General features: G+C 37.6%; 1 protein-coding gene across 2 annotated transcripts in view; it reads right to left on the bottom strand.

The window, feature by feature from the left end:
- Window positions 1-1,198: 1,198 nt before the first annotated feature.
- Window positions 1,199-11,245, bottom strand: part of GC (GC vitamin D binding protein) — a 42,606-nt gene continuing 32,559 nt past the window's right edge. The window contains exons 12-13 of one of the 2 annotated variants that reach the window (XM_029234841.1): window positions 6,978-7,029; window positions 1,199-2,890 (exon numbers count right to left, since the gene is read on the bottom strand). In XM_029234841.1, the coding sequence (XP_029090674.1) occupies window positions 6,997-7,029 (33 nt within the window). In that variant the 3' untranslated portion in view covers window positions 1,199-2,890; window positions 6,978-6,996. The remainder of the gene's footprint in view (window positions 2,891-6,977; window positions 7,030-11,245) is intronic. The other variant, XM_029234840.1, reaches the window with a different exon arrangement.

Raw genomic sequence — 11,245 nt, 5'->3', positions numbered from 1 at the left:
AAGGGAGACCAGAGGCCTAAAAAGACAACCTTCTGAGCCTTCTTGTTTATTTTTAGCTATCTATCACTAAATGGAAATAAACAGTTAAGTTGATTAAATTCTCACTTCATTAGAGCATATTACATACTGACATAATAGAACAGCTTCTCCCTTATGTTTTAAAATTTAAATCTCCACGAAAAGAAGCTTTGTTTTGCAAGAGTTTCCAGTTAGGTATTAATACACTAATCCTGTGTAGGCCATTTAAGGAGATGGTTCCCAGGTGATGGTTTAAGAATCACCTGTGGGATGACTTAGGCATCCAGAAAAACACAGGATGTTAGTACTGCAACTTGAAAGACTTTGAGCCTTGCAAAGGGCGCAAAAATAACAGAAGGCTTGTGTGATGGTTAAATTTCAGGTGTCAACTTGGCTAGGCTATGGTGCCTTTTTGTTTAGTTATACATTAGTCTAGATGTTTCTGTAGGTATTTTGTAGATGTGATTAACTCTCCCACCAGCTGATTTCAAGTAAAAAAGATTATCCTTGATGATGTGCGTGGGCATCAGCCAATCAGGCAAAGGTCTTAAAAGCAAAGACTGAGGTTTCCCAGAGGAGAATTCTATGTCGAGACTGTAACGTGCGTGAGTCTCCAGGCTGTTGGCCTGCCTTACGGACTTCGGACTTCCCAGCTCCACATTTCTGTAAGTCAGTTTTAATAATAAATCAATCTCTCTATCTCCTATTATTTTCTTGGAGGAACTCTGACTGATGGAGTTTGTGGATTACATTCTTAGAAACAAAGTATTGTTTTCTTTGTTTCTCTCATGAGGACCAGTGTTTTTCGAGGAAGGTGATATGTAAGGTATAAAAAATTGAGGACAACTTATATAATAGACATTAACCGGTAAAGTCAGCTATGGTTGACAGTAGTAGGTGGAAATTCAGAAGTGTCTCTTTAATGTTGGGAAGCGCTTAGGAAATAAGCATAAATTCTGGCAATATCTTCTCAAAAAATCTCTGTTTCCTACCAAACGGAAGAAATGCAGGCATAATTATGGGTATAAAGTCTAAAATTAAGATTCTTGTACTAAAATGATGGAATATTTGGGTCAGTGATTCTCAATATTAAAAAATGGTGAAAGGTGTTCAGAGTTTGCTGGAAAATATATCCAGGGGAACCATGACAACACTACTTCAACCAATCATGTAATATTTATTGAATACTTAGTGATAAAAAAAAAACACCCAGTTCTGCCTAGTCAGGTGTAAAAATACTTGACCAAAATGGACCAGTTTGTAAGCAGTTCATGAATAATTTGTAAATGTGACCTTTCAGATAAGAGCAGAGCAGAAGTTATCAAAATTACTTTCACAGAGCCATAATTCTGGGCCATATTGAAAGGAAATGAGATCACTGGTTAAATGTAGACAGTAATAAGTTGTATACCGTAAGCTGTAACTCTTCAAGGAACATACACTACATTGTGATTCCAAAACTAATTTGATCAGTGAGTACATTCTTCAAGTATGCCTATGAGTCTTGACTGGTGTGCTAGAAATGAAAGCTAAGTCTTTGTTTTTTACTAACTCTGCTACCTTGGGCCCTTCACCCACCTTTATGGAGTCTCGTTCCCCATATCTTTTATCAATGCTGTTTACTTCTCAGAGTTGGTTTTGAAGCTTCAGCAAGTTAATTTTAGAAATAAAAAATAGACTTTAAAAGGTCTAAAATGCTGCCTACAAGTGAAATGGGTAGGTCGTTGCTTTTTTACTTCATGGAATCACCTAAAGAACTTCCCTGTTTGAGGTTAATTTTCCCTCTTGGAATCTTCGTGGGAGGGTAGAACTGCACATTCTGCAGAAGCTGCAAGGAGCAGGCATTGGCTTTCCCAGTTCTTGGCAGCTGAAGTCTTGAGCACCTGATCTTGGTTTAGTTAATGAAATGCAACCTGCTGGGGCTTAGAATCTTGGGAGGGGACCAGGGATGATTTTGGTTAATATGACTCCAGTTATTTGCTATAAAACATGCTTCGTCTCTACCATAAAACTCTACATCTACCACGAGGTGAATTTCAATTCCTTGAAGCAGTTAACTATAAATATAGAAGGCTTTCCTTGGCTTGTATTGGTTTCAGAGGAGCATTTATTCTGAAAACATAATCTTTCTTTCAAAGCAAAATCTGTTGAGTTAGAACACCTTCAGTTTCCATGGGCAAATCAAGCACATAGAAATAATATAGTGTATATACGGTAAATCGAATTCAGCTGAAATCATTGTATTTAGAACTTTGACCCAATAAATTGCTCTGAGGACTCGTCTTTAGCAACAATAAACTTGTTCAGGCTCCAAAGATTTTCTTTTTGCCAGGCAGATACTACCTAATTAATGGCGTACAACTTGCAGCTGGGAGCAAGAAGGTATCCTCAGGGAGGCTGCTTTTTCTTTAATTAAAAACAAAATTTTTCTTTAAGAAGTGGGCTATTTATGGTAGAAGGCTGTTAACTTTTTCTTAATGGTACGTATTAAGCCTGAGAAGCGATCAAGGCATGGAGCTCAGTGTGCTGGGAAGTGTAAAGTGGATGCTTACGCTGTGAATCTTTTAGGACACAGCAAATCTAGAAAAAAGCAGGGCCTTGTGAGGCTGAGGCTGCCTCCTGTAGTGTCTTGGTGAAGGTCACAGGACTAGTGCTGGAGATCAACATGGCAGCATCATGCTCGTAGCATTTATGGCTTGCATTGTAGTTCCATTTATTTTGTTAACAGATCATCATACTTAACATTAACAATAGCACGAGGCTATTACAGCTGATAACAAGCAGGGAGTATCCTAGCTGTCTCCCTAGGAGCTCTGGTTTTGCTTAGGTTAGGCCGTCAGATGTCATTCCCAGAGTGGTTCCAGCTCTAGGTCTGTGGGGATAATGGAAATAAATGTTAGAAAACCAGAGCTAATGGGCGACAATCATCCTGCAGTTCAACAGATGCATATAAGGTCAGGTTATTACGCATAAAGATAAACCTGTCTAGCGTGACCCGTGTATCCACTACAGCCCACCTGATGGGTCCAGGGTCAATGTAAGAAATTCCCAAGGCCTGAATATAAAGCCATCACTGTTATGCTAAGGTACATCATACAGTTTTTTTTTCTTTGAACTAATGGTGTATGTAAGTTTCTGATGTATGAGTATGAATAATCACTGCCAGAGCGAAAAAAGACAACCAATGCACATGAGGCCCCTCAGTCATGGGACTGAGATAATAGTTCAGTTGTTATTTTAGTACCTCACTGAGTGTGAGGTTTTAATCAAATCACCTTCTACTTTGTAATGAAGCAAATGTGTCTCCCCCTTGTTTATTTTCTTTTCCAAGACAGCAGAGTTGTATCATAATTGTGTTTGCACAGTGCAAGAAATTCCATCTTTCATTGACCTCAATGAGTTTATGCCTTGGAGCGGGGATGAGAAAGGAGACAGCTCCATGCTTCCCTCATGTTTCTCTTGTGGTGTCAGCACCTAGTTGAGCTGAATGTGATTCTAGTAGTATTTTCCCTCTGACTCGATTCTGCAGCATGAGCTAGCTCCTTTATCTGTTGGCAACCCAAGGAACACTAATCGTTTCCAAAGCTGAAGGCAAAAGATAACTGGCTTTGTGGGGTTTATTAAAAGACAGTAATTCCTTCTCCAATGGGGCATGCAAATGTGGTCACAATCAACTTGGGGGTTAGAAGAAATTGATCAAGGGGCCCAATAACTGTCAAGATGACAAGTCGTTTTATAAAAAGACTTTAGTTAAGAATGAAATAGCATCAAGCTGTTGAGTGGAAGACATGAATTGTGGGTGTACCTAAGGATGGGATCACCTTGAGACAAAGGCTTCAGCTTCTACAAGCTGTTCAAATCTCTAGAGTGGGGTGGGCTTTCAGTGAAAAACACATAGCCAGTCAAAGTTAGTTTAATGGATTTAGGAACTGCTTCATGCTAAATAATGTGCCACTTCTGTCATCAAGAGCGTAATTGTTAGAGTAAGAAAAACCATAGAAGAACTTGGATATATTCTACAGCAATTTAAGATATGAAGAAAAGGCTGGTCTGGGGGGAGAGGGGGGAGGGAAGACAAGTGCTCACGACTTAGTTTGGAATCAAAGTCAAGTGCTGGATTCAGAGCAGCTCACGACTGCTCATAATTAAATGAATCCAGGATTGTCCTACAGAGCTACAGAATTCTACCTGGAACCCAAGAATCATAATCTGCTGGCTGTGTTCTAGAAACCTAATAGAACCGTTAGGTTATGGCATCATTACTTCTAGATGTCAAGTGCCCCAGTCCCACAACCTTGTGAACAAGGTATAATTTGCTCTTTCAAAGCCACATAACCGCTCCAAGTATAACAACCCTTTATAATTGCAGGTTGTGGTTATAATAAACAGGCAGTGGGTAAAATAGAGCTTGAAACCTATGGAAGGAATATGTGAGTGATTTTTAGGGCTTCCTTCTAGCTCATCAAAATGTGTTTGGGTGGCCAAACAATTGGGTGATGCAGAAATTGAAGGGCTAATTAAAGGCCATAGAAAAATATTGACTAATGCGAGAGAAATGATAAAATAGTTATAGAAGATAATGACTAGAACCAGAAGAATCAGTATATTAGAACCCTTCATTAATCTGTCACTGAAAAAAACAGTTTACCTGTTGATTTAGCCAGCATTAAATATTTCAGAAAGTTGTTAGGTTAAAAAAAAAAAAACTCTACCAAATTAGTGTTTCCTCTCCTTAAAATACCCTCTTTTTCAATTTGTGCTCCCAGGGACTGAAAGAATATGAATATACATGAGACACCAAAAAATGCACTGAGTTCCTAGAGAATAACATAATCCGGTGAAAGCAAATTCAAAGGAGAAGTTATATGGCTTTCCAAACGACCCGAATTCTTATTAAGGCTAGGGATACCTCAAAGGGTGGGAGGTGAGGTAACTTGTGTATTGGGATTTTAACTCTATATAGATTATATGTGGATTGAGATGAAGGGAGACTGAATTAATTTAAATGAGGGAAAACGATTAGTTTAGCAGCAACAGAGAGCAGATACTATTTTTAACTCTAGAATAGTTATACTCAAAGTAACTTCGCTTTTAATTTTTTAATTGAGGTATAAGTGACATATTAGTTTCAGGTGTGGTCTTTTTCTCCAGAAATAGTTCAGTGAACTTACTTTCCCTTTAAGACACAATATTCATGTGCAAAAGCACAAGAATATATAGGCAGGGAAACTTGTTTTAGTTTAGATTCATATTGCAGACAAAGAACGTTGCCTGCCGTCAGACACTGCAGCTGTCCTGACAGTGTGCCCTGAGGGGAATTCAGGATGGAGAAAAACAGAAAACTTTCTGTGCTCTGGATTCTGGCTCTATGCATATCTAAAGCAATAATTTCAATGACCCCAGATTCTTGCACCTTCCCATATAATAGAAAAGAACTAAAATCACTAACTTGAGATGTCTGTTCTTTGTGATTAGCAATCATCTTTGATGTTCAACTTCATGTTTGTTTTTTCAGCAAAAAAACGCCTATATATCCTGGCTCCTCCCTTACCTCCTCAGAGCTATCTGAGAGGCTGTCTCCTGGGCTATAGTCCTCAGTAAGGTTCCCAAATAAAACATAACTCACAACTTTCAGGTTGTATGTTTTTCTTTAGTCAACAGTTGTATCAGTAGTAGAAGCGGCAGTAGTAACAACTTTGCTAGTATTACTGCTACTATTTTCTAGGAATTTTATATGCATAATCATTTCACTTAATCATTACAACAATGTGAGAAGTAGATATTACAATTTTCTTCTTACAGAAAGGGAACTGAGCTCTAGGCAGTATAATTTAAGTTTATAAAGATAGACGGAGAGGGGATTCTAATCCAGATTGGGTGATTCCAAAAATGAGTTTCCTTGATCATCTCCATTGCAGTGCCTCTCAGAATGTTAATTTTCTTTTGCTGTTTCTAATGATTCATATTGTTGATAGTTGGAAGCTTGAATTTCACTAGTCAAAGGCTTTTGCTTTCATATCATTTTAGGAAAGATACCAGTAAATCGGCAGTTAAAATTTTACATCATTGAAAAGCCTGTTTAAGATCTGAGATAAGCCAAAACCACTTTTTTAAATCATTTTTTTAAATTTCAGAAGCAATATCTTTTGTTGTTGTTGTTGTTGCGGTATGCGGGCCTCTCACTGTTGTGGCCTCTCCCGATGCGGAGCACAGGCTCCGGACGTGCAGGCTCAGCGGCCGTGGCTCACGGGCCCAGCCGGTCCGCGGCATGTGGGATCTTCCCGGACCGGGGCACGAACCCGTGTCCTCTGCATCGGCAGGCGGACTCTCAACCACTGCGCCACCAGGGAAGCCCAGAAGCAATATCTTTAAAATGAATACAATTAAATCTAGAGAGAAAATATTTTTGTAGAAATGTGCACAGTTGAGATCACCTTCAGTTTAAAGTATGGAGTTCTATCGAAATTATTTTATACTTTTAATATCTTTATCAGGCGTTTCTTAATGGGTGAAAATGTAATATCTGAAAGAAGAAAGTGGTACTATTTCCAGTGTTGCTTTAATTTGAGGAATGCCGCTTGCCTTCTGAGAACCCTGCCATGTTATCTTTAAGACTTGATGATCTCTGTCTTTGAACTCAGTTTTTTCTATTGAATGCATTAAAATCCCTGAAATGATCTCTATACTGTCATTATTTTAGATATGAGGTTAAGATGGATATAGTACCAGGCTGGGGATCTGAATTCTAGTCCTAAATTTGTCAGAAGTTGGTCGTATATACTTGTGTAAGCTCCTTGACTTTTCCATATGCTTAATATTCTCATCTCATAAAATAGTCTCATAAAATGACTTTAAATAATTGTTAGAATAATTTGGACAAATAGTCTCCTTCCCATTATGATTTTAAAGATACATTGTACAAAGCTGGGTTCTTTGCTGCCTTTTAAAACTGTACTTACCAAAGACAGTACACATGCATCAGGACTGTAGGGTATTCATTTCAGCATCAATCTGAAATGAAAAAAATTACTTAAATCATGGAGTGTTTTGTTTGTAGACTAGTAGGTCATTTCAAAAGGTATAATAAATTTTTTTGAACCTTGTTTAGAGGAAAGGATTCTTGTCAAAATGCAGTTTTATATTGAACTTTTAATTGACCATCCTTCACATCCTTATTTAGTTTTACAGTGTCCCTGCTCTTGAAGAGTTTACAGTATTCCAGGAAAAAAGACAAGGAACAAATGACAATAGTTAATAGGTGCTAATTATTGGGTGTGCACTGAATGTTAAAGCATAACAGCTTGGGTGCCAGGGAAGGATTCCCAGAGGAGGTGGTGTCTAAATTGAATCCAGAATCTTGATGAAAGATTGAGCCACGTTATAGGGTGCGAATAGGGCAATCTAGGAGGAGTCATTAGGTGCAAAACCTTGAGGTAAGAGCAACTTTAATGTACTTGAAAAATTGCAAGTAGTTCAGGAGAACCAACACAAGAGGAGCAAGAAGTAATGATCAGTTTGGAGAGGAAACCAAGGGTCCAAATTCTTTGATTAAAAAAGAAAATTGGACTTCAATTTAGAAGCAACAGAGAGCAATTAGAATGTATTAACCATTTTGTGCTTTGCAAAGTTTATTTTGACCTCAGTATAGAGATGGAATTGGGTGTGAGGCACTGGAGGAAGACTGGAGATGGGAGACCAAGGGTGTAATCCCGGCAAAAGATTGCCGAAGAGTACTGATAATGTAGAAGAAGGTATCTACTGAGAGATATTGAAGAGTTAGAATTGATAGGATTTGGAATTTAGTTGAATGTATATAGAAGTCAAGGATTCCATTTTAGACAATGTGAATGACGATAATATTTATACATTTAGGAAATAAGAGGGGGTTTTAGGGGAAAGACTTAGGGCATGTTGAGTTTGAATTTCTTGTGGGACAAGAGAGCCCCCATGGACAGTTGGATAAAAACGTTGGTGCTGAGGGGAGAGATTCTGGCTAGAGGTAGAGATTTGAAGATTGGAGGCATGTCCATGGATGAGAACACTCAGGGAAAATGTCATGTCATGAAGAGTGAAGAAGATCAAGGAAAAACTCTGGAAAACATGGAAACTTAAGGGATAGGTAGAGAGGAAGACAATACTAAAGAGAGTAAGAAGGGAAGAGTCAGAAGGAAAAAGGTAGAATATGATAATGCAGATGACAATTGTTTCAAGAAGAAAAATAATTGTGGGTATCAAGTGTTTTGCAGAGAAGGCTGGTAAGATAAGGACTGAAAAATGTTTATTAGATTTAGCAAGAAGATTTCAGTGTGACTTTGCCATCAGTGGTATGGTAGCATCAGAAGCCGTACTGCAAAGGGTAGAGGAATTAATAAGAGGTGTAAGGAATGAGAGTATATACCGTTCTTTCAAGAATCTTGGCTGTAAGAGAAGGAGGAAAAAAAAGCTAGGGAGTAGCGTCTAAAGTATCTTAGTTTTTTAAGATCAGGAGATAAGTAACTTAGAATCATTAAAAAGGTATTGTTGAAACAAAAGAGTGTAACTAATGAAAGAAGATTCCAAGGAAGTGGGATGAATGGAATTCAGAGTGATACTACTGACCTGGTATCATTTTTTCTATTTTAACAATAATTTTGGATTTTCAGTCAGTAATTAATAGTCTTCCGGTATCGGTAATTTGCCTTTGTCATTATTAGCTGAATTCCCACTGAATTCTGACAATGACATGGAGTGACAGTAACAGACTCATGAAATAAACTTATGATTTTCCTTATATAATCTCTATATCTCACTCAACCGATGTGTAAAGGGGAATTATAATGTTACCTAACATTTAGAATTGTTTTAGATCATTCTATAAATACACTTAGTAAAGCTATTAATATTCTGCTTAACAAATAGAAATGGTTTAATAATTGCTAGCTATGACACTGAGGATTATAAAATCTACTTATACTGAGAGATGTAACAATTTTTCCTGAAGTATGGGAGAGAAGAAAAGGGGAGAGCAGGAGGTGAAGGGGATGAGAGAGGAAGAGTCAGCCTCCTCTTTGCCCAGCTTCTCTTGGCTATTTGCATTTGACTGTCTTTGAAATTTTAATGATCAACTCCAGCACATAACAGTGGCTTTCTGAAAACTTTGGGAAATCTGTTGGGACATCTTAGGGATAGCATAGTAATGAGTTTTCAGAAGAATGAACAGGGATGCCTTGCCTGAATGATGGAGAGAAATAAAAATCAAGTCTAATTTTGCAGCGGTAAGTTTTTCTACAGTCAGTGGGCCTCTACGGAATATAAAAATGGACCAGTTCTGAGTGCCGTGGTAGAGCCGAAAGAAAATTACACTGATGGTTCTGTTTCCTGTTGATTTCAAGATCAGGGTGAGGGTAGGTAGGGGTAGATGACCACGTAATGAAACACTGATTTAGCATGGTTCAGAGGCCCCTTCTGCCACTCTTCTAGCAACTGTGCCAAGTATATTTAGAATGGCAGACAGAAATGGATCCCTGGATATAAATGACTTGGAGTGAATGTGGTAGATGGGCACTACTTATAAGGAAAAGAAACTGTCAAGCATTTGGATGAGGAGATTAAATGATAAACTTAATGAGAAGTCATCCAAATTATAGGGTAAATGGGACAAATATTTACACTCAGCATTGAGAATTAAAGTGAATGCTGTTCTAGCGGATTGAAGTCAGAAAGCAGAGGTGAGCACACCTACCTCACAATGAGATTAACGTAGAAAGACAATCAAAAAGGCTAACAAACACCAGAGGGTCTAACGTCCGAGGGCTCTAAATAATCAAATGTTCATGAGTATCTCAACTCCATTCCTCTCACTGTTCTTTAGCTATTACGGAAAGTCTGGCTGCTCAGCAGCAGCACTGCTATAAATTTACTGGTTATAAAGCAAGAAAATAGAACACTACCAAACTGCCTTCTCATCATGGTTGTTGAAAATAAAGTTTAAAAACGGCAATGTGTTATAACGAAAAATATAGTGAAAAGTAGATTAAAGAAATGAAAAGCAAGAGGCTTGAAGGAAGCATGTGCTTCGTGCATAAAGCTCAGTTTGTCTCGTATGAGGTCAAAAAATTTGTAGCTGGATGAACAGATGATGGGACTAGAGATGGGTTACAAAAGTGGTATTTTGACAGAATATAAGAAAAGGATTTAGGCTTTTTTTTTTTTTCTTGATGACTGCATGAGACCGTCAGAGCAAATTCTGCTGATAGAAAACACCTTTTAGGTAGGGTGACTTTTTTTTTTTTTCCCCCTTCTGGAAAAGGCAGCCTAAGCTGCTATTTATATTACCCAAAGCCAGTTGGTAGTCCAGGAAGGAACTGTTCTATTTAGTTGCCTTATGCTAAATGTTTTAATGCCGATAATGACCAAAATATCCTAATACTCCAAGTCTTTCAGTTTTTGTTTAGAATCTTACTTGTTTTGAATTTCAATGAAAGGTGAACATGATATATTTCTCAGCAGAATTTAAAGAACAGGCTTTTATTCTATTGTACCCTTTTCGTCTGGAATTCTGACTTTACAAATTATTACAAACAAGGTTGGCAAATAGGTTTGGGATTGGAGTGTGTACATGGAAATTGGAGGAGAAATCAGAATCTTCAAGGGTATAGAGAAGAAAGACAAACAATATGATGTAGCTCGATTTGTTAATTTACGGCTTTGTTTGGCAGTATACGGTGAAAAACGAAACTTCACTAAAACGTTAAGAGAATTGGGTACGTATAACCCCAAACTTAAAAGAATAAAAACAAAGGCACAAACAGCTTTTCACAGTCTGACTTTCCAAAAACCGCTTCAAATATAAAAGAGCCTCTACTGAGAAGAGAGAAAGACATTTTCTAGTTGGTAGAGAAAGCCAGACTAGACTCAGTAGAAATTATGAGGAGAATATCATGGTTTAGTTTATAGAAAAATGTTCTCATAAATGAAGCCACTGGGCAGTGAAAATAGTCTACCTCTAAGAGAAAATAAATTGACTGTATTTAAATGGAAGCTGAATGACCTGTGGAAGGGATTAACTGAGTAAAAAAGTACACTAAATGAGCTTCAAGGTTTTCTTCTGACACACAAACTTTTGTGATTTTTATTAAGTTTTAGGATATTATCAAATGTGCTCTGATAGAATAGTAATAGAAATAGAATAGAAAAATAATAGAATAATAAAATGAAACCAGCCTTTGTTGCTTTCATGGTTTAGATG

Source organism: Monodon monoceros, unplaced genomic scaffold (assembly GCF_005190385.1).
Source record: "Monodon monoceros isolate NGI ecotype Baffin Bay Population unplaced genomic scaffold, NGI_Narwhal_1 Super_Scaffold_20, whole genome shotgun sequence".
Lineage (NCBI taxonomy): Eukaryota > Metazoa > Chordata > Mammalia > Artiodactyla > Monodontidae > Monodon > Monodon monoceros.
The sequence above is the reverse complement of the archived record's forward strand: the minus strand, read 5'-3'. Positions and strand labels throughout refer to the sequence as shown.